This window comes from Dama dama, chromosome 22, assembly GCF_033118175.1.
Source record: "Dama dama isolate Ldn47 chromosome 22, ASM3311817v1, whole genome shotgun sequence".
Classification (NCBI taxonomy): domain Eukaryota; kingdom Metazoa; phylum Chordata; class Mammalia; order Artiodactyla; family Cervidae; genus Dama; species Dama dama.
The window spans coordinates 12,200,322-12,224,578 of record NC_083702.1 but is presented as its reverse complement, the minus strand read 5'-3'; the positions used below and the strand labels follow the sequence as shown (position 1 = coordinate 12,224,578).

At 41.7% G+C, this 24,257-nt stretch overlaps 1 protein-coding gene across 5 annotated transcripts in view; it reads left to right on the top strand.

The window, feature by feature from the left end:
* ERC1 (ELKS/RAB6-interacting/CAST family member 1) overlaps positions 1-24,257 on the top strand; it is a 270,574-nt gene that overhangs the window by 137,345 nt on the left and 108,972 nt on the right. For all 5 annotated transcript variants that reach the window (XM_061124651.1, XM_061124648.1, XM_061124649.1 and 2 more), the window contains one exon: positions 13,151-13,311. In XM_061124651.1, the coding sequence (XP_060980634.1) occupies positions 13,151-13,311 (161 nt within the window). The remainder of the gene's footprint in view (positions 1-13,150; positions 13,312-24,257) is intronic.

Here is a 24,257-nt window from a genome sequence, read left to right as displayed (position 1 = left end):
GTATCACTATTGAACAAGCAAACAAGCAGAGATCTCAGTTTTAATAAAACTTGTAATAGCAGATCAGAATCCTAACAAGCATCTTTATGATAACAAGGAAAAGGCAGCAACATGAATTCTTCCAGTTATTACTGGAATGCCATGACCTTTTGTTATTTACGGAGTTCCCCTCTTACCATATGTATTGTAGAAGGGTTAAGCTAAGAAACCCTCAAATTCTTCCACCCTGAGCTTCTGTTTTCTTAGTTTCTTCCTACATAAAATGAATAATTTAGACTTGTCAGAAGCTTGGGCCAGTGTAACTTCCTCTCTGGTTTTGCCAGATGGGGTCAGTAGACAACAGCTAAAGAAATTAGAAAGGAAAACTGAAGCCCCCAGGAAATAACCACATGTGATGGTTATGATTCCTCCCCCCTGCCCCCTGCAAAATCCCTATATTCATCAGTAATTTGTAAAGTAATTCTTAAAAAGAAATTAAGAATCACTTTAATTCATGAAGTAATTCTTTAAAAGACAACTTCTGTTTATCTTTCTCTGTTCCTGTCTTCCTTTTAGAAACTTTCTGATAAAATAGTGCATGCTTATATTATCCTGGAACTTCAGGAAATATCTGTTTCTGAATTTCAGCTTGTTTTTTTTCCTTTTATTCAACAAAAAGACCACATCTGCGTTTTCAGAAGTTAAATGAAAATAGTGACTGCAGTGGAGACGGACTAAAACTTTGGCATGCCTCACGTTGAGCCCAGAGTTGAGGGCCGCAGTCTGTAGATACTGGATTTCCAAGCAGGCGGTTTTTAACGCTTGTGTCCACCACGTGTGACTGCTGCTGTACTGGGAGGCGCTTGTGGAATCTTCCTGGCAGGTCTGTGACAGATGATGATCTGTTTGCTCGTTCTGCGTTCTCGGGGTGTTTGGCCCTTACCCTGGGCTCTTTTCCTGAGCAGTCTGATAACCCGAGTTATTGACGACAGAGGCGGTCATCCAAAATGCAGACAAAGGTACAGTCGTGGGAGCCAGATGGCTTCCCGCTGGTGTTTATATGCAGTTTATGTTCCCCTTGGCTGCGCCTTCCTGGATGTTTTTAATGAAACCTATTTTCCTAGAGAAATCCGCACAGCAGGGCTGGTCTTGCATAGCAGAGAGTTCTCATGTATGTGTGTGTGGCGTGGCCCAGGCTCTGCCTTGGTGCTCACGGGTCTCTTCCTATGGCCTCCACCCTCTTAAGGGAATGAAGGTGTGCAGGGCACTGAACTAGAATCAGGTGACACGGGTGCTGTGTCGTCTTTGTTTATTAGCTGTGATGGAGGGCGAGGCCCCTAGTGCCTCTAGGCCTCTGTGCTCTCTGTGGAGTCCGTTATCACCCCCACGGGTGTTCTGGTTTTCTGTAAAGGCAAGGCACACATGTTGAGCCTCATTTATTATGGCCAGACCAGAACAATCCTGTGTAGTGTGTGTGTGTGTGTGTGTATGCTCACTTGTGAGTTCCCTCTTCGTGTCCTTGGGTTGCCAGATACTAAATCTCACACTTTTACTTTTCTCCTTTAGCTAATAATAAACTTTTTATACAGACAAACAGCTGTCTTTTGCCAATATTTTCTTTGTAACCATTTTTCAAGGGTTATATTGAAATAATGTTTTCTCCACAACATGTATCTCTAATTAATGAAGTAGTGCTTTTTACTTCTAGGTAGCTGTTTGATTTTTTTTTTTTAAGCTGTGCAAATGATAAGGATTAAAATTTCCAGTTAAAATGTCAGTAGTTTTTTGTTTTTATTGGTGAAAACTTAAGGAAACAGTCTGAAACTGTTTGATGCAGATTGTCCATTTGACCTTAGAGGAGGGGCTCTAGCCCTAAATGCTCTGACTTCACGCTGGGAAGAGGACTGCTGTTTTCTGTAATAAAGTTGAATTAAGGTTTTCTCCTTGTGAAGTGACCATATAAATTTTTAAATTTCTTTTTAATTTGAGGATAATTGCTTTACAATGTCATGTTAGTTTCTGCTGTAGAGCAAAGTAAATCAGCTGTCCATGTACGTATATCCCCTCCCTCGTGAGCCTCCCGCCCACCCCTCATCCCAGCCCTCTGGGTCATCACAGAGCCCCAGGCTAAGCTCCCTGTGCTGTAGAGCAACCCCCCACTAGCTGTCTTTCTGCACAAGATAGTGTATATATGTCAGTGTTGCTCTCCCAGTTCGTTCCATCCTCCCCGTCCCCCACTGGGTCTACAGGTCTCTTCCCTGTGTCTGTGTCTCTATTCCTGCTCTGCAGATAAGTTCATCAGTATCATTTTTCTAGATGCTATACATATGTGTAGCCAACTAACTTTAAGGAAATGTCTTCCCAAAACCTAGACAGCTTGCACAGCCCTCCTAGCATCTTCTGTATCCTGGTGTGTTCTGTATCTATACCCTGGTGGTTCAAGTGGTAAAGAATCCACTTGCAATGCAGCAGACCCGGGTTCAATCCCTGGGTCGGAAAGAGCCCCTGGAGAAGGGAATGGCTACCCACTCCAGTATCCTTGCCTGGAGAATTCCATGGACAGAGGAGCCTGGCGGGTTACAGTCCATGGGATCGCAAAGAGTCCAACTTGACTGAGCGACTGACAGTTTCACTTTGACTTTCCAGCAATGCACAAAATTTTTTTTTTCAGGAGAGAACTTACCAGAGCTTGAAGTTCAAGGAAAAATCTTGCCCTGCTTCTTTTTGTGTTTCTCTTCCTGAGTTAACTCACCCAGGTGCAGAAGAGGTAAAATGATGGTTGCTACATCTTCTTCACTGGAGAAGAAAATGTAATGTCATCTGGATTATTTCTGCCCTCCTTTTTCACAGGTTCTAGTAGAAGAGGAGCCATGCAGTTTATGTGGACCCAGGAAATTATTAATCTTGTATTTTACTTGATTCTGGTACAAGTTATTTGTTGCTAAAATAAGCAGTTTATAGGAGAAATTAATCAAGTAATGGTCTCTGCAAAAAAAATAGTTTTCACTTCAGATTTTGAGCTCTTAGTTTTGATGTGTTACCAGGAAATCACCTAAATAGAATCGATCATGAGATAAACATTGGCCCCTCCACAGCCTCTGTGACACAGATGATGAAAGTCCTCCCAGCAGGGGGGTGTTTTCGCTTTGCTTTGATAACATGCACCCACATTTTATTGATGCCTGAGTTTTCAGGCTCCACAGTGGAGTAATGAGTACTTATTATAGGATTTATCTACCCACGCCCTCTGCGAAAATTAAGACAGCTTGAAAAAGAAGCATTTCTTTCACGTTATGTTTCCACTCTTCTCACATTTATCTCCAGTTGAAGATGTGTCAGCCACAGCATGCTATTCCTGGAAACGTAAAGGCAGCCGCCAGCGGAGGGGCACAGCCAGTCAGCGTGAATCTAGCTCCTTGGCGAGCTGGCCTTAACTGGACTGGTGTTCAGGAGCCATATGCAGCATCAGACGTTATGGAGCATCCGAGGGGAATGTGAAGCCTATTTTGAAGGACATTAAAAAAAACTTTTTTTGTACATTTCTCACCCATGGGACCACATTAATTATTTAAAGTGTCATTTGCTAATTTTTTAAAAATATATATTTTTAAACACATGTCGCTGCACCAGGTTGTAGTTGGGACATGTGAGCTCTAGCCCTCTGGCCAAGGATCAAACCCAGGTTTACTGCATTGGGAGTGTGGGGTCTAAGCCACTGGACCACCAGGGGAGTCTCATCATTTGCTGATTTTATTTGGCACTGTTGAATGTTGGAGAAATCCAACAGTGTATCAGAAGGCAAGAAATCAAGGGATTCCCCGAGCCAAACGGTAGTTTCTGCAGTTTCTTCTTTGCGACTTGTGCTAAGGTTTGGGTTCCTCATAGTGTCAGGAGGGTAACAGACAGCACTGGTATCTGACAGTTCCCAGATTTAACACACTGCTTAATTCAGCGCTCTTTGTTACCATTAGGTCACCTTAAGAATCACTTATATCTTATTTTCAATAAACAGAATAGGAAGTTAAAACTAATGTTATCATATAAGTCATGTGCATTAAAATGGAAACTGAACAAACAAAACTTTTAAGTTCCTATTTTGGTAGCGTCTCATTCATTTTGACGTGCCCAATCTCTTCAGGGAACCTAGTGGAGTTAGTTTTACTGTTCCTCTCATCTTGGATTTTACCAAACCCCACCCCCCTCAGCCCCTGATAATCTGAGCTCTGCTCCATCACACCCACACTGTTGAGGGCTTTCTTGCCTTAACCTAGCTCTTCAGATCCTCTTTTCCCTTTTATGTTTCCAGAGTTTACAGATTCATGTCTCTTTCTTCACCCCTTCAACAAATATTCACTGAGTATCTACTCTGCTCCAGGCCCTGGCACTTACATTCTTACTTTACCTCTGGAACCACTTTTACCTTTTTTCCCTGAAATATAATCGTCTCTCCCCTGGGATCTCCCGACAACCCTTTCTGGTGATCATTGTCGCTGTTTAGTTGCTAAGTTGTGTCTAATGCTTTGCAACCCTGTGGACAACAGCCCACCAGGCTCCTCCATCCATGGGATTCTCCAGGCACGAATACTGGAGTGGGTTGCCATGTCCTTCTCCAGGGGATCTTCGCAACCCGGGGATCAAACCTGTGTCTCCTGAGCTTTATCTCTGAGCCACCTTGGCAAGCCCTTCTGGTGATCAGTAGATGTTTATTCTGCACCTTGGGGTTGGAGGACGGACTGTCAGCTGTCCTGTTTCCTGTTGCCCTTTATACCGCTGTCCATCACAGCCTTACGGGAACCTCTGCTTCCTCAGGGCTCAGGCTGTTCAGCTGTGGTGTGAAGCTTTTCCGTGAAGTGTTTCCTGCCTCACTGACTTGAGCACCCACATGGATGACCCATCTGTCTGTCCTCTCCAATTCCTGGCCCGAGAGGTCACTGCCTCCACGGCCTTTCTTCATCCCACATCTGACATCCTTGACCTTATTACCGTAGTCCACCTCCAGCCACCTCATGACAGCGCCTTCCTCTCAGATCACACTTTGCTGTCATCTCAGCTTTCAAGGTCCCACGACAGCTGTCTTTGTGCGTCGTTAGAGCCCCTGTGTCTTTTTTCACTTTATACTAGCCCCTCTCTGTTCAGCTTAGATTCCTTGGCCCATTGTTTTAGTCATTCTGATTTTAACTGTAAATCCTCCTGTCCCTCCGTTTTGTCCCGTCCTTTGGTACCTTCTTGTTGCTTTGGGGAGAAAAGCCCAAACCCCTCATAGGGCCTTCTTGATCCTTCTGCGTCTGACCACTTCCTGCTTCTGCACGTGGCCTCCCTTCTCCCCATATTCTCAGGGCTTTGCTTTCATCTTTTTTATCTTCTCAGATAGGCATGCACTTTCGCACTTCAGGGCTTCTAAACACACCAGGCCCAGGGGCTGGAGTGCAGTTATCCTCCCCACCGGCTGCTTGACTTCCTTGAGGGATCTTTCCCTCGGTCCCCCACAGCTTAGATGAAGGCCACACACTGCTTATCCTCATGGCATCCTGTGCTTCCTTACATGAATCTATTCATGATTACACATTGCTGAATGTGATTAATGAATGATTGTATCTCTGTGTGGACTCTGAGCGCAAGGGCAGTTTGGAAGTGTGTATTTCTGTTAAGCCCTGGCAGTATAACACAGTGCCCGGCACATGGGGGAGAATTAAGTATCTGGATGGGGGATGAAAGGGGGAGAAAAGAAGGATAGAAAGATGCAGAAGTGGGCCTGGGAACACTCCCCGGAGGAATTGTTAGGTGCAGTCATGGAAAACTGTCTTAGGACTTTTTTGGATGCTGATGCCTGCCCCCGGCAGGGCAGCATCAGCTGTGCACGCAGGAGCGCCTCACTGCCTCTTGGAATCCCAGCTCTGCCTCCTCTGGCTGTGTGACCCGGAATAAGGCACTTAAACCTGCTAAACCCCATTCCCTCTTCTGTAGAATTGAGGATAATATTAATACCACCTCATAGGATCCTTGTGAGAATTTAATGATACAGCACATGTAAAGTGCTTAGAATATTTCAAAGGACTCAAATAGTATCAGTGACTATTATTCTTACTGTAATAGCTGTAACTCTTCCATGTTCATAAAAGAGTGTGCTGCTGGTGTATATCTTACCAAAGAAGTACCGTGCATTAGCCAGAAGAGCATACTGGGATAAAGAGAATATTTCTTATATAAATACTAGCATAAATCTCTTGGGAATTCTCTAAATTCAAATTCTCATATGAGTTACTGATTGTAAGACACCTACAACAGTTTGTTAGGAGAAGGTAGTGGAATGTGTATGTGTAGGTATGTGTGTCTGTGCTCATTCATGCTTCAGTCAAGCTTCTGAACTCAGGAGCTAGGTGACTTTTTCTTTTTTTTTCTTTTTGGTGATTGTGTGGCAGAGTGAGTCTTAATCTAGAATTTTGTTGAAATCAGGAAAACAAGTGACTTGCCGTATGAAAATCTGACTTACGAGTGAATGCCTAACCTCTAAATAATCTTCTTTTTGTGCCCTTCCTTTTTTCTTCTGATTGTTTTCTTTTTCTCTTTGGAGACTTAGGCCGCTTATCTTCCCAAGAAATTCTAACAAGATTTTCCAGAAGCGTCCTGAAAACTGCAGACCGCGTTTTGCTCTTGGTTGTGGGAAACATGGAGACACAGCTTTGCCAGCCCTGCAGCACCCAGGCTCTTTGCTGTCCTAGGGAAACTGGCCCGTGCTGAAGCCATAACTTGGTCCCTTCTGATTCTGAATCGAAGTTTATTAGCTTGTGATTTAAGCAAACCATCTGGTGCTGCTGGCAATGCACACTGTCTGCCTAGAGCTCCCTCCTTAATGTCTTAGTGGAGGCAGTTTAGGTTACATACTTGAATCCCTGCTCTGGTCTGGGCTTTTTTTTTTTTCTTTTTTTTAATGTCTTAAAACATGTGCTTTTGAAAATTGTACTGTGACCCAAAGCACATTTTAAAATTGTGGAGACTTTCTTCATTGTTTGGTGTGGTGTGTATCACCTCTTTTCTTCTACTCAGCTTTCATTACCTTCATGTCTCAATTGTTGTTCAGTCGCTAAGTTGTGACTCCATGGACTGCAACACAGCAGGCTCCCCTGTCCTTCACTATCTCCTGGAGCTTGCTCAGACTCATACCCATTGAGTCGGTAATGCCATCCAACCATCTCATCCTCTGTCACTCTCTTCTCCTCCTGCCGTCAGTCTTTCCCACCATCAAGGTCTTTTCCAGTGAGTCAGCCCTTTGCATCAGATGGCCAAAGTATTGGAGCTTCAGCATCAGTCCTTCCAAGAATACTCAGGACTGATTTCTTTTAGGATTGACAGGTTTGATCTTGCAGTCCAAGGAACTCTCAAGAGTCTTCTCCAGCCCCACAGTTCAGAAGTGTCAATTCTCTGGCACTCAGACTTCTTTATGATCCAACTCTCACAACCATACATGACTACTGTACGGTGTCTGTATCCAAAACTACATAACAACTGTTGTAAGGTAGGCATGAAACGGTATGAATGTCCGAGTGGAGACAGCTGACTGTGTTCTCTGCGACTGTGGAAAAATAACAGAAAGTGAAGAATTTCAGTTTGGCTTTGAAGCTGTTTCCCTGGCTTGGATCCAGAGTATAAATCAGGTGATTAGTTGGAAGTCCTGGTTTACGGGACCATTCTTGCATTAGATGCCAAAATGCTTTAAAAGTTATTTGGATAAATATATGATCTGAGGTGGAACTACCTTGAGGGTCTGGCACTCAAATGGATGGGAAATTAAGTGACCCTTAAGAAAGTGATGTTTTACTAACAAGCAGAATTCTGTAAGTTTAACTTTGGAATGAAAGGTAACACATGTCTGTAACCATGGCAGACTAGATGCTGGGAAAATAATTCCAGAGAAACAATTGAGGATGGCTAATAAAATAGGCATTCATACATTGTCAAGAATGTGGGAAATTCTCAGGCCAGGGGGTGAATTGAGAGGGAATTCAAAGATAAGTTATTATTAAGCTGTTGAACTTAAATGCTGGGTTTTCATGTCTTGGCAGGATGGAAGAAAAGGTCCATGGTAGCCCAAGGTGAAGAGTCTAACAGACAATCAGTTCTCCCTTTTTCTAAAAAGGGTCCATGATGCCCAAAATTGGTCCTATGAAAACACTAAGAAAATTAACTGGCCTTTGGTGAGACTAAAGAGAAAAAGAAAGAAGGCTCAGTGAGCAACTGTTGGAATGATACAGGGCTCATAAGTCCTGCAGGTATTAAAAAGAACAGGGATATCATTGCCAGTATATTTGAAGGCTTAGGCTAAAGGAACAAATGCCAAGAAAAATGAAACTTTAGCAAAACTAGCTAAATATGAAAAAGAAAACCTGAAAAAAAAAGAATTGGTAATAAAATTTTTTACAACAAATTTCAAGCCCAGAGAGTTATATTGGTGATTTTTAATAAACATAAAGGAGCAGATAATTTCATTCTTACAGTAACAATTCCAGAAACTAAAAAAGGAGGGACATGTTTTATAAGGCCAGCATAATTTCCCGTTAAAACTTGACAAAGCTAATGCGGGAAAGGAAAAGTTTAGGCCTGTCTCAACCATGAACATAAATATAAAAATTCCTAAACAAAATATTGCCAGTCCACAAGTAGTATGTGAAAAAGAAGTGCTTGAAGTGAGGTTTATTCCACGGTTACAATACTGGTATCATCAGAAGATGAATTGCTGTAGTTTGGCACAATAAATTTCACTATTTTCACACAGTGGAATATCATACAGTCATGAGAATGACAGAACTACAGTTTTACCCAGCAATGTAGATGAATCTCACAGATATAACACCAGTGCTTTAAAGTATATACTATGTAATTCCATTTGTATAATGTTAAAACAAATAGACTAAACTAGAGTGTTGCAATAATGGTTACACTTTACCTAGAAAAGGGATATGAGGGTGGAGGTTCTAGTGATATTCTGGTTGTTGGTTTGTGAGCTCTTTACATAGATTTGTTCACTTAGAACTCTTCAAATTGTACATTTATTATTTGTGTGTTTTTAGCTCAGTAAAGGTTTACTAAAATTTATAGATACATAAGAGTATGTGTAGAGTGGGCTTGGGGCTTTCCTGGTGGCTCAGTCGGTAAAGAATCCTCCTGCAATGCAGGAGACCTGGGTTTGATCCCTGGGTTGGGAAGATCCCCTGGAGAAGAGAATGGCAACTCACTCCAGTATTCTTGCCTGGAGAATCCCATGGACAGAGGAGCCTGGTAGGCTACAGTCCATGGGGTTGCAAAGAGTCAGACATGACTGAGCGACTATAGCTTTCACTTTTCAGAGTGGGCTTACCTTTGTATAGAAAGAGGAGGAATAATGTATTATACATGCTTCTGTATGTATAAGATATCCTTTTTTTTTTTTTTTAATTTTTTTATTAGTTGGAAGCTAATTACTTCACAATATTTCAGTGGGTTTTGTCATACATTGACATGAATCAGCCATAGATTTACACGTATTCCCCATCCCGATCCCCCCTCCCACCTCCCTCTCCACCCGATTCCTCTGGGTCTTCCCAGTGCACCAGGCCCGAGCACTTGTCTCATGCATCCCACCTGGGCTGGCGATCTGTTTCACCATAGATAGTATACATGCTGTTCTTTTGAAACATCCCACCCTCACCTACTCCCACAGAGTTCAAAAGTCTGTTCTGTATTTCTGTGTCTCTTTTTCTGTTTTGCATATAGGGTTATCATTACCATCTTTCTAAATTCCATATATATGTGTTAGTATGCTGTAATGTTCTTTATCTTTCTGGCTTACTTCACTCTGTATAATGGGCTCCAGTTTCATCCATCTCATTAGGACTGATTCAAATGAATTCTTTTTAATGGCTGAGTAATATTCCATAGTGTATATGTACCACAGCTTCCTTATCCATTCATCTGCTGATGGGCATCTAGGTTGCTTCCATGTCCTGGCTATTATAAACAGTGCTGCGATGAACATTGGGGTGCACGTGTCTCTTTCAGATCTGGTTTCCTCAGTGTGTATGCCCAGAAGTGGGATTGCTGGGTCATATGGCAGTTCTATTTCCAGTTTTTTAAGGAATCTCCACACTGTTTTCCATAGTGGCTGTACTAGTTTGCATTCCCACCAACAGTGTAAGAGAGTTTTCTTTTCTCCACACCCTCTCCAGCATTTATTGCTTGTAGACTTTTGGATAGCAGCCATCCTGACTGACGTGTAATGGTACCTCATTGTGGTTTTGATTTGCATTTCTCTAATAATGAGTGATGTTGAGCATCTTTTCATGTGTTTGTTAGCCATCTGTATGTCTTCTTTGGAGAAATGTCTGTTTAGTTCTTTGGCCCATTTTTTGATTGGGTCATTTATTTTTCTGGAATTGAGCTGCAGGAGTTGCTTGTATATTTTTGAGACGAATCCTTTGTCTGTTTCTTCATTTGCTATTATTTTCTCCCAATCTGAGGGCTGTCTTTTCACCTTACTTATAGTTTCCAAACCCACAGCAAGCATCACCCTCAATGGTGAAAAATTGAAAGCATTTCCCCTGAAATCAGGAACAAGACAAGGGTGCCCACTCTCACCACTACTATTCAACATAGTGTTGGAAGTTTTGGCCACAGCAATCAGAGCAGAAAAAGAAGTAAAAGGAATCCAGATAGGAAAAGAAGAAGTGAAACTCTCACTGTTTGCAGATGACATGATCCTCTACATAGAAAACCCTAAAGACTCTACCAGAAAATTACTAGAGCTAATCAGTGAATATAGTAAAGTTGCAGGATATAAAATTAACACACAGAAATCCCTTGCATTCCTATATACTAACAATGAAAAAACAGAAAGAGAAATTAAGGAAACAATACCATTCACCATTGCAACAAAAAGAATAAAATACTTAGGAGTATATCTACCTAAAGAAACAAAGGACCTATACATAGAAAACTATAAAACACTGATGAAAGAAATCAAAGAGGACACAAACAGATGGAGAAACATACCGTGTTCATGGATTGGAAGAATCAATATTGTCAAAATGGCTATTCTACCCAAAGCAATCTATAGATTCAATGCAATCCCTATCAAGCTACCAACGGTATTCTTCACAGAACTAGACCAAATAATTTCACAATTTGTATGGAAATACAAAAAACCTCAAATAGCGAAAGTAATCTTGAGAAAGAAGAATGGAACTGGAGGAATCAACCTGCCTGACTTCAGACTCTACTACAAAACCACAGTCATCAAGACAGTATGGTACTGGCACAAAGACAGAAATATAGATCAATGGAACAAAATAGAAAGCCCAGAGATAAATCCACGTACCTATGGACACCTTATCTTCGACAAAGGAGGCAAGAATATACAATGGAGAAAAGACAACCTCTTTAATAAGTGGTACTGGGAAAACTGGTCAACCACTTGTAAAAGAATGAAACTAGAACACTTTCTAACACCATGCACAAAAATAAACTCAAAATGAATTAAAGATCTAAATGTAAGACCAGAAATTATAAAACTCCTAGAGGAGAACATAGGCAAAACACTCTCGGACATAAATCACAGCAAGATCCTCTATGACCCACCTCCCAGAATATTGGAAATAAAAGCAAAACTAAACAAATGGGACCTAATGAAACTTAAAAGCTTTTGCACTACAAAGATATCCTTTCAAGTTACCTAAGAAACTGATATCATAGCTTGCCTAGAGCAGTGAAAGACAGAATATGAATTAAACTGATAATGCGGAGTCATCTTTATTGACAGTCTTCAAAAAAGGCAAAGCTTTTTTGTTGTAAAGCTTGCAGATATGTAAGTACATATCCTAGGAGATCTGCATAATAACAGAAGTCTCAGAGCAGGTGGGACAGTCAGGATGCTATTAGCTGAGAACAGTAACTTGACCACTTCTGAAAAGATACTCAAAGTAATTGAAGCCCCAGCAAACTAAATGTATCTGTTTACTGTTAGTTTTTAACAGCTATATTTGTTGTTGTTCAGTCACTCATTCGTGTCCGACTTCTTGTGACCCTATGGACTGCTCACGCCAGGCGTCCCTGTCCTTCACCATCTCCCAGAGCTTCATCAAACTCATGTCTGTTGAGTCAGTGATGCCATCCAACTGTCTCATCCTCTGTCGTCCCCTTCTGCTCTTGTCCTCAGTCTTTCCCAGCATCAGGGTCTTTTCCAGTGAGTCTGCTGTTACCAAACTACTTACACTCACCTCTACCTCTGAAAAGGATTGTATTAATAACCAAGATTATTTCTTGTCAGTAATCTTCTGATTGGTATACTTGGCTGTTTGGTTATCTTGCTGAGGTTGCTTTTAGGTGATAACAGATACTTTTTGTCTGCATATTTTGGCCTCTGAATTAAGGTGAACTTGTTTATTTAAATAATTCTAATTTTTGGAACCACATGTGGAAATAACTGATAAAGTGCTTACCTTGCTCTCCTAGTTTCTTCTTTCTTCTCAGCATCTGTCCTCTTTCTCTCTGGTTTGTTTACAGGTCTTTTTCAAGCATCCTGTCTCTTCTCCATCTGGTCATAGAGATATATTTCTTCTTTTTTTCCTGCCTTTCTTGAGAAAACTCTACCTACCTGGCTTTAGAGCAAGAAGTTATCTGATTGAATTCTAGCTGTTTCTTTAATTCAAAATTCTTGGTGATGGTGTAAACAGAAGAACCTCAGTTTGAACAAATAAAAGTGACTCATTTATGTTTATTCTGCATCTGGTATTAGTCAAGTTTATGGCTTTTATGTCCTAAAACCCTTCTAGAAATGTTTATTATGATTTGGGGCCTTATATTTTTATCTGCATTATAGTGTTATTTCCATGGAAGTTTCTGGACTATTTCCAAGTAAGTTCCTTTAAAGGGGTTGTCTGTGGCAGGGTGTTACTTCTTGAACTGATGCCCTTGCATTTATCAAAAAGAAAATGAAGTTCTTTCTGTCCTGAAGTGAAAACGATTAAGAGCAGGCGTGAGGGATGTAGTTCTTTACCTGCCGTGTGTGTGTGATACAGCGGGAGAGCAGGATTTCCGACACATGTGTCTTCAATGTTGTTGGCCCAGGTGTTGCCCGCCGCCCAGCTCCTCTGACTGTCTCCAACCTGGGCGCTCAGTTCTGTCTTTTCTGTATCTCTCGCAGGTGGAGGAGTTACTGATGGCCATGGAGAAGGTGAAGCAGGAGCTGGAGTCCATGAAGGCGAAGCTGTCCTCCACTCAGCAGTCGCTGGCTGAGAAGGAAACGCATCTGACCAACCTCCGGGCTGAGAGAAGGAAGCACTTGGAGGAAGTTCTGGAGATGAAGTAAGTATTTTTACCATGTTCTCCACTCGCTAGCAGTGCTGGTCCTCATCACTTTCATCTTCTGACCGTTGGCTACCCCGACCCCCTTAAGGCTAACCTGCTCCTTAGATTTGGGACAAATCCTGGTCAAATAGAAACAGGTTTTGCTTCCTTCTCGTTGAAAAATAAGTCCTCTAGAGTAAGTATCTGTGTCCAATTGTACCTCTGAAATTCCTAAAACCTTCTGCAAAGTTCAGACAAGTTGTTGTTCCTGAGGTCTCTTGATGGCTGCGCGATTTTAAAACTATTTTTTATTGTAAACATTTCCAGAGGTTCACAGAAGTAGAGACAGTAGTGTCATGAACCTCCTCATACCACCCCGATATGTAATCATTAATATTTGCCAGTCTCCAGTCAGTTTGGCCACGTCAGGTGGCATGCAGGATCTTAGTTCCCCAACCAGGGATCAAACTTATGCCCCCTGCGGTGGAAGCCTGAACTGTTAACCACTGGAATGCCAAGGATGTCCCCCAAATTGTAAATTTTAACAAAACCTTTCTTTACCTACTTTTCCCCTCCTCTTGTGGCTTTCTGAGATGGTCTGTGTGAAGCCGCAGACGTTTGCTACATGGGGTACAGCTGCTGTTGCTCTATGATTCTAAGGAGTCTTGGTTTCCTACTGTCTAGAACTGGTGTGGCTCTTTTGAGTCCCTTTAAGACTCTCTATCACTGTTCCCAGCCCCCGGCCCCGGGTGATTGTCCTGCTCTCATTTTCCCGAAACCAAGGCTTTTCTGGGACCTCTCGGCCACCTTCGTGACCTCCGACCTCTTCAGTTGCCCGTGATCTTGTTGTCTTCTCTTCTGACCCAGGGGAGACACTGTCCCTGAGTAGGCTGCCTGCCTGCCTCTATCTCAGGTTTAAACTCTGGTTCCCTCCTCTGCAGTCCTTCTCTGTTCATTTTCTTTCACATAGCCTTTGCTTGCTGTTGGTTCCTTCTCTGCCTAAATCCACAATCTCCTTGACCTAAAATAAATAGAGGTTCTGAGCCCAGCCAGTGCTTAAAGCTGACATCATCTCTTCTTTCCTCCTGCTTTGAACCATAAGTGAAGGTTGATGGTGAGAGTTCAGAGGAGTGAGGGTCTGCTGTGATACCTCAGTGTGCATTTTCGTGGGGCGTGATTGTTGTGATGTCATGACAGGGACCAGGAGTTGAGGAAACAGATGATGAAAGTTGAACACTTTCCCATTGCGAAGGAAAGGACCCAAAGATACCCACTTCAGTCCCTTGTTCATTATTATATTGGAGAGCTTAGTTTTTTAGTACATCAGGAAATAATAAAATTCAGAAGGAAGTAGCAGAATTGTCTTTATTCACTGACAGTATGATCATCAAGCAACACATAAAAATCAGTTGTTTTTCTCTGTGTTCACAACCAGCAAATGGAAACTGAAATCTTAGGAAATGTTATTTACGATGACATCAAAATGTGTAAAGCACTGCAGAATAAATTTAACAGAAGTGGCACGAGATGTCTACATAGAAAACCACAAAATATTCCTGAGAGAAAATAAAAAATATCTAAACAAATATAGGGATATACCTAGTTCACGATTTGAATTATTCAAAGTTTAAGCTGCCCATTTCCCCCAAGTTCATTTATTATTGCAGCACAGTCCCATCCAGTGTCACAGGGAGCTTTTTGTAGAAACTCACACAACTGGAATTTTAGATTTGCATTGAATTGCAGTGGATCTAGCCAAAAAGAACAGAGTCAGAAGACTTTTACTGCCTGACTTGTAGTCTTGGTATACAGTCAGTAATAAAAAGTATGGAGGGGTGTGAAGGCTGACACATAGAAGAGTGGAGCAGAATAGAGAATATATTACAGACCCACGGGTACACAGTCACAGGCACCAATGTAATTTAGCGGGGAGCACTAAATGGTGCAGATACAGCTCAGTGCTGTGTGGCAGCCTGGATAGGAGGGGGTTTGAGGGGAGAATGGATACATGTGTATGTATGGCTGAGTCCCTTGGGTGTTCACTTGAAACTATCACAACACTGTTAATCAGCCATAGTCCAATACAAAATAAAAAGTTAAAAAAATAAATGATGCAGATACAACTGAATGTCTGTAGGGTAAAGTGAGGAAGGGGCCTCATACATATGCAGAAATTAATTCAAAGTGAATCATTGACCTAAACATAAAAGGAAAAACCATAGACTTCTGGAAGAAAGTGGGAAACTTTGAAACAGGCAAAGACTTTTCTTTAGTACATATAATATACTAACCATAAAAGAAAAAAATTGGTGAGTTATACATCTTCAAAATTAAAGGTTGTTCTTCAACAGATACCATTAAGAAAATGAATGATAAAGGTATAAGGTATTTACGTGAAAAGAATTTTCGTATGTAACTTTGCAGATGATTGTTAAATTTCTATGCTGTCTGTTTTGTCTGTTTCTGTAGGATTTACCCTATTGTGTTAGTCATTGATTTGTAAACTTTGTCACCTTCCTCTATACTCCTGACATTCGGCAGTGTTGCTCATCTTGAATTCTGAGCAGCAAGCACAGTACCCAGCACGTTGGCACTCAGTAAATATTCTTTGAATTGTGCCGAATTACTTTTCCATTATGTGTTCTAAGAGGATTTGTAACCAGATCACTGATGGTTTTAAACAGCTTTCATATTGTTTGTCCTTTCTGCACATTAAACCTTCAAGACAGATGGAACATTGTTTAGATCCAGAGTTCTTCTTTTCTCCCTGGCTTAATATTCTAGGACGCTATTTGGTTAGGGTGCCTGTTAGGATAGGAACAGTTGCCGAGAAAACATCTGTAACGTACACCTCAAGTTTTATACCAGAGTCACTGTTGGGGAACAGGTGAACCCCTCCTCTTAGCAGAGGATGTCTTTGCTGTGTGTGCGAAAGCAGTTATGTCTGGCTTCATTCTGTTTCTTCTTTGCATTTTCTTCCACATAATGACATTCTCCCAGGACCTGTGGACATTGGTATAATTTTTCACAAAGAATTAAGTTATTTATTCTCAACGTTTGTGGCCATGCATGTTTGATTAGAGATACTGTTGGTCTCCAGAGCAGGGTGGTTACTGCCTAGCAGAGGCAGCAGTTTGATCTTGAAATTAAGCTTAGCTTCACGGAGGGGACAGCATACACATCTGCAGTGAACCTACCAGAGCACAGCTGCCCGCTTGGGCTCAGGGGGTTGGGATCACTTTGGTATTGTCTCTCAAGCTCACAGCATTCCAGACAGACCACAGTCTCATTGGTCTTCCTTGTCTTCAGCCACATCCACCCTGCACATCTTCCTCCTCTCTCACCATTTCTTGTTTTTATCATCCTGTCTTGCTTGTTTATATTTTCTATGTATTTGCATTTTCTTAGCTCACTTATAAAATATTTATAATCCTCGAATGTGTCTTAATTGCCTTTATCCAGTGTTCCAAATCTGGAATTGATGGTTAACATTATCAAAAGAGACAGTTAAAACAGGACAGTTCTCTCATAAAAGTGTGATTGATTCATTCAAAAAAATCTTACACATTGGGGAAGTATTCATGATACAGTGTTAAGTGAAAGAAAAGGCAGAACCCACACCATAAACCTGATTTTTCTGTGCATATATGGGTGTATCTTTAACAAAAATAATAATAAAAACTGAGAAGAATAATCATCAAAATGTTAAAAGTACTCATCTTTGAATGGTGGAAATGTGGATCTTTCTCTTCTTTCTTTCTCATACTCGTTGCATTTTCTAATTTTTCCATAATAAGCATGTATTAGTCTTAGATAAAATATGGCTCTCCGTTGGGACAGAACAGGGGTAGTATGGTTGATTCAGATGCGTGTATGGATATTATTTCTTTACTTTTTAGAAAAAGAATCAAGCTCTCTATGCATTGTCGTGTGTGTGTGTCTGTGTGTGTGTGTGTGTGAAAGGCAGATTTATAGAATTGTATTTGTGTTAAGGTTTTGTTTCCGAAAGCCTAAAATACCTGAAATGTATTAGGTGAAGAGAATTTTTCATTTCAGTTTTTCTCTGTGGAAAGCATGTAATATCATCCATGTAATATGGTAGGTACCTGTGTGTGCCTGAGTCTTTTCTGGACTCTGTACAGTTTTCCATTCACCTGTATGGCCGTGTTAGTTGGTCACTGTTTTATATACTGTTCTTTAAGTTCTGGTGTATGACAGGACAGGACTTCTGCGGTAGCAGAAAGTAAAGAATGGAAAGATGGTCAGATGGTAAAGAATCTGCCTGCAATACAGGAGACCCTGGTTAAATACCTGGACAGAAGTCTCCTCAGTGTTCTTCAGTCAGAATCACCTGGAACTTTACTCTTTCATAGAAATTTTATAGTGACACTGACTAGGTTCTTCTTGAAAAAAATTCCTTTTGGGACTTTGATAAGGATTTGCGTTTTTTATAGACGTAGTAGGCAGAATTAGATATTTTTATAACAGCAAGTCTTGCCATCTACTTACATAGCCTATTTATCCATTTACATTTTCTTCTATGACCTTCACTGGTATTTTGTGCATTTTGCCAGCAAAATTCTCACACGTCTCTATTAGATTTATTTCTAAATAGCTCATTTGCCGCTATCATGAATATGGGCACTTCTGGTTTATTTTAGCTCATGCTTGATCCCTCATTGTCATTTTCTATTTTATGGAGTGTTTTCATGTGTCTGGAGCAAGAGGTAAGGGTCCTTACATGTTGGCTTGGTTCATAATATTTATCAGAAATTTAAGCTCCCATTTAAACCAAATTTATTTTCAAAATTTTGGTTTTTTCCTTCTGTCAATTTTTTTTGCCTTTTATTTTTTATATATTTACATATTTTCCCTTCTTGAAGTCTTCAAAATCCATAGCAAGGACTTTGATTGCTACTTTTTAGACAGAACATCTGTTGCAAAGTTTTTGCCATTTCTTCAGGGATGGGGTAAATTACAACTCTCTTAAACCAAAATTTTATGTGGAAAGGCAGCAAGAGGGAGTGATGAAAGATGTGCCAGCCCTTCTTCGTCTCTGTTTCTGAAATGTTGTTTTGTTCTCTTAAGTTTCTGTGAGGTGGGGAGTTGATTCTGCTTAAGAATTTTCACCTTTACCCAAACTCTGTGTGTCCTGTGGAATAGTTTATTTTTCCAGTATACTGTAAAGAAAAAAACCTTTCTGTTCCCAGTCTGCTCATGATACGGAGCTCCTGTTGCTTTGGCTCCGAGTTCCATTCTGCCTCATGATAAACACCTTCGTATCTCATTCTGTCTTAGACTCTGTGGGCTCTGGGAGCAGACCCACAGAGGAGACTCACTGTGCTGTCCAAATGAGCCATGACAAGCATGGGAGTGGAATTCACTGCTGGGAAGTAGACCAGGTGGTATTCAGGGGGCTAGTTCCATGTGGTAATTGCACAACCCATTTGTACCAAAGCAGAAACTAGAGGAGTGACGCTTTCTGGCCACTAATCTCTTGGAGAGATAAGACAGTCACACTGTGCTCATGTGTTTCCATTTCTCCACGTGCAATTGTGCTGGAGGACATTTCTTTTTATTTCTAGGTCTGATTTTTTTAAAGTTGTTTTATTTTTATTTTATAGGCGAGCTTAATGTGACTAAACCCCTCAGTTTGAAGACCCTAAGACACCAGGGTCAAGTCGTTGTGTTATTAAGTGGGTCCTCCAGCCCCTTCTGCTGGGGATGAAGCCCCACTGCGATGAAGCCCCATGGCTCAGGCTGTCAGTGGTTCCAGATGTGGAAGAGGATCTCATCAGAGGGCTTCTTCACCAGAACAGATGTACACATCCGGTTGGGCCTGTGCTAATTAAGGGAGTGTTTTCTTCCCCTCTTATTACTGCTCCATCTGTTAGAAAGTATCCAGATAATTGCACAACACATACAGACTTTGATGTATCCATTACATGCAAACAGTGGAAGTGCTTCAGCATGCTTGTTTTGGGGACAGTTCATCCGAGGACAGTGGGCAGATCCTTCTTACCAGGCACCATTCTGGGACGCCCGGATGGGTCCAGAGGAAGAGCAGCCCCCAAGCCAGTGTGTCACCCACCAGGGGTCACTCACACCCACCTCTGTTGTCATGGAGACAAGGGCTATATTACCAGTGTCAGAGGTGGTCCGTGTCTTTGTGTGAGACACCACCGCAACCTTACCCCACCTCCATACCCCTTCTCTGAAGTTTTGAACAGAATGCTTTAGTGAGACTGTAGAATCATATTAGATAAGGTATCTGTTGCTTTTTAGTGCTCAGGAGTTGGGGAGCACGGGCTTGGTTGTTCCCTGGCATGTGGGATCTTCCCGAACCAGGAATTAAAGCCATGTTCCCTGCCTCGGCAGGCAGGTTCCCAAGCCCTGGACACCAGGGAGGCCCTACACGTTGGACTTGGAATGAACTGACTCTTCCCTTTAGTTCACCTGGGGTGTTGGTGTGAAGGCATGTCTTGGCCACAGCAGCACCTTCTCTTCCTAACACGTTCTAGCACTGGGGGCGTCCCCATCTCGTCTTAGTTTTCGCTTTTAAAGCATAAGAAGGATTCCAGAGCTGTGCTTTGTTTTTATTTTAAACTAAGACCGGAGCAGCCTTTCAGTCACCAGTCATTGGTTAGTTACGTCAATGATTCTTTTATGCTTCCCAAGAGTTTTTATTTAAACCTGAGCATTTTTACTTGCTCTTTAGGTCAGAGGGATCATATCCTCTCTGGGATTCCTTCTCCTCAGCTTCTTAAAGAAGTGCTGTAAATAGAGGCTTTTAACTTCGACCCGTGCATTTCATGGGTTCAATCGGAACCGAACCGTAGGCTAATAAAAAGTACCAGGTGAAATTACTGTGGTATCCTATTGCATTCTGGCCTTCCCAGGTGGCTCAGAGGTAAAGAATCTGCTTGCTGTGCAGGAAATGCGGCCACAGGTTTGATCCCTGGGTCGGGAAGATCCCCTGGAGAAGGAAATGGCAACTCACTCCAGTACTCTTGCCTGGAGAATCCCATGGACAGAGGAGCCTGGCGGGCTGACGTCCTTGGGGTGGCAAAGGGTTGGACGCAACTAAGCGACTCAACGACAACAGCATTCATACCGAGAGAGCTGATTAGAGTACGTGACTATGTTTGCGGCCAAGACCAAGCCTTCGTGATGTTTCTCTCCTGAGTTAGAGCACAGCCGATGACTGCAGGCAGAGAGAACAGGACGTACATTCTGTGTAGAAGGCAGGAAAGCAGGACTGAAAGGAGCCTGTTTATCTCCCTCTTCAGAACTTGCCAATCAGATAAGTCTCATGGGAGTGAGGCTGGGAGCTGAGGGGCAGACGTGGAGAATGAGGAATGTTATCCTGAGAGGAGGGGGAATGTTTCACAGGGATTCAGGAGGCTCATAATCAAGTTGGTGTTTCATAACTTCTAGCAGCCAGGTATCTTTCCTGATGTGAACTTTGCGAATAGACACACAGGGTCTGAATCCTGCCTTCTCACTTAAGTGTGCTCACTTGGGCAACCTGGGATTTCCAGGAGCCCTAAAACAGATACAGCTGCATTCCAAGAGAAAGGGACCACTAACTTCTCTTCCCTGTTCTATTCATACAGTGTTAAATATATTCATGTTTGCTCTTCTCAAACTGCAGCGGAGTTAGGGGCATGAGACCTACCTTGGTTGAGCAGTAGTTACTCTGATAGTGTATTTCTATCAGTCTGTCCCTGCCTTTGATGGTTTCTGGGAAGTTGTAGCTAGTAGAGTGGTTGTTGTTGTCAGTTGCTAAATCTCGTCCAGCTCTTTGTGAACCCGTGGACTATAGCATGCCAGGCTCCTCTGTCCTCCACTGTCTCCCAGAGTTTCCTCAAATTCATGTCCATTGAGTCGGTGATGCTGTCTAGCCATCTCATCCCCTGTCGCCCCATTCTCCTCCTGCCTTCAGTCTTTCCCAGCATCAGGGCCTTTTCCAATGAGTCAGCTCTTCATATCAGGTGGCCAAAATATTGGAGCTTCATTCAGCATCAGCCCTTCCAATGAATATTCAGGGTTGACTTCCTTTAGGATTGACTGGTTGGATCTCATTGTAGTCCAAAGAGTGGTACAAAATGCTTAGTCCAGCTTATTAAATTTTGCCATGTTAGTATATATACAGCCCATCTTTTTCATTACAAAAAGTGGTGCAATATCTTGGCTTATTTTTCATAAACATACTCAACAGTGGAACAGTTTTTCCAGTAAGTGTTTTAGTTAGTTCCTACTTCTCCCATCCTCTTCTCTCCCTCCCTCCCTCTCTCTTCTTCCTTCCTAGTCTTTGTTTCTTTCTTCTGTTTTAATAAACATCTATAGTAGTACCTGTGTTTCAGGGATCGTACTGAATCAGTGTAATTTTGAACAAGATATATTCAGTCCCTTTATCTAATACTCTATTGATAAGAGGGCATGTTAAGCAGGTAGGAGTTTAGTTATGATTGTAATATCTAATTAACAATGTTTAGTATTAAATTAAAATTCTTAACAAGGAACCTGAGCTCCTCTGCAGTGATCTTCCGGGTGAAGTGGCATTTAAGACCGGAAATGGTGTCAGCACAGTGGTGACCCGGGGCTCCCTAGCACTCTTGTCTCTGCCAGAAATGTCAGCTTGAACGACTGTCCCTGCACAAAAGTACCGTCACAAGAGTCGAGGACTCACGTTGAGGGATCCAGCCTCTATGTGAATGAAGCACAGAAATAACAGTGCACTGAGGAGCAAAGGAGTCTTAATACATTAGTAATAGCTCAGTAAGCTGGAAAACCACTGGAAATCATTGAAAGATCTGCATTGAAGAAGGACCTGAGGCATGGGTAGGAGTGCCGTCTGATGGAGAGGTATTGGAGAAGAACAGAACTTCCTAGGCATTGGAGTCGGCATAAGGAGAGGCCCAGTGGTGGGTGGGCTGAGAGTGCTCTAGGGTCTGATGGAGGCCAGTGAGGTCAATGTGCAAGGTGGGGTGGAGTATTCAGGACTCATGAGGAGGGCAAGGTTTACATCACACAGGGCCTCCGAGCCGATGTCAAGGATGTTACGTGTGAATCCTGAGGTAATTTGCTTAAATTGTAATCTTCGCCATCTTTGGTGTTAAATTTTATGATATGACTTCATATAATGTAGTGATTGACATGGATATGCTGCTTTCTTATTTTCCCATTGAGACAGTCTTTGGTCTCATTTGTAATGAATGAACCAGACCCCTTGGATTACTGTTTCAGCTGCATCATGTGAAGTAGGTTGGTAACTGTCATTAGAAATCTAAGGTGGCAGTGTTTCTTGGTTCATAGAGTCAGTTGCAGAAACCTCAGATAGTAGAGCTGAGATGATCAAGTATAAGGAATTGTTTCTGGTCATGAGATACTAAAGGCCTTATGAACTTAGAGAACAAGAGGGACATACCTTTGGTCTTTCTAGATATGTCTAGGAAAATAGTTTATCAGTACAACTTTTATTGTCACTTGTAATCTAAATCCATTGTTGCTTTATTAAAAGGAGTCTTTCTTTTGCCTGCACGTATCAGACTTTTTTTCCCGTATGGGTTCTGGGTTACCAGAATTTAATGTGTACAACTTATTTTAGACTAGGAATTTCTTGGAGTGGGACTATATAAGCACTATTCTGGTTTTGTGTTTTTGTTTTTTTTTTTTTTCATTTTTGCTCAAAAAAAAAAGAGTAGTTGCTTTATTGTATAGAGTTATCAGTTATCTTTCTGGCTGTTTCTCTTGAACTAATCATGCCTTTCTTCCTTCCTGTGGAGATACATTATATAACCAAAAGTGTTTTCAACAGCTGAATGGACTGGAATTTGATTATATTTGAGTAATATAAAAATGTTTCCATTGACTTTGTGATTGGATTTGTAGTATGGAAAATTAAACCAGTTATTGGTTATGCTACCCAGGGTTACATAATTGCATTTTGTCTTTTGTGTCTCAGCTTGGATGTTGGATAGCATAATTTCTTCCGTTAGCAGTGCATTTTCTTCTGTTTGTGGCTACCATTTGCATGGTTCCCTCAGTAATGGGCGTAAGCGGGACTGTGTATCTGTGATAGGGCTGTGGTGGCATACAGCAGTAGAGTTTTTGTTCTGAATTTAGTACTACTGAATGCCCTTCGGTGCCTTTTGCTTGACCTCTGGTTTTAAGCAGGAAGGATGTTAGAAACAAGTAAAGGAAGGTGGTATGTTTGCTTATGGACCTCCTAACCCATTGTGGGTGATTTTAAAATGTATTTGTTTCTCAGAGAAGAAAAGTGGTTGTTTTTAAAAATACATTTTAATCTATTTAAATACATAATTGAATATGTTGACTTTGGCTGATTGTTTCATTACTCCTTAAAAAAGTACCCCCTGTCTGTTAAATCATGTGTATTTTTAGGCTTGAATCATCCACCCTCTTTTTGAGTTGTTCCATTCTTTCACAGGAATTGAATTTGGTTTTAAGCTTTTCACTGTTCTTTCCCATTCACAGTCCACATCCCATTAGTAAACTAGGGTGAGGGCGTGGGTTTGAACAGGCAGCCAGCCCTCCTGTTGAGAACTGAGTCACAGCTCCACTGTGGCCAGCAGTTCTACTCCTCGGCTTAGACGGGTTTATAGGACCAGCATCAGGCCTTCAGAGGCATCCCCAACTCACCTCCCATTCCTAATTCAAACTTTATACAAAATTGAGCAGGATATGTGTGAAGAGGATCCTAAACAAAAAAGTAGACTTTTTTCCCATGACTGTTTCAGTCTTTTGCCAAAATATCAAATATTCTTTTCAGGTATTGCTCTGCCTCCTTGGTTGTAGTGGTGGTCGTAGACCTAAGGGGGTGGTGAGCATCCTTCACTCAGGCTGGTGCTGAGATTATCACCCATCAGGACTTCAGCCTGCTTCCTGCACACACTCTGTTAGAAAGATGAGAAGGATACCAGAACTTTAACTCCAGGAAT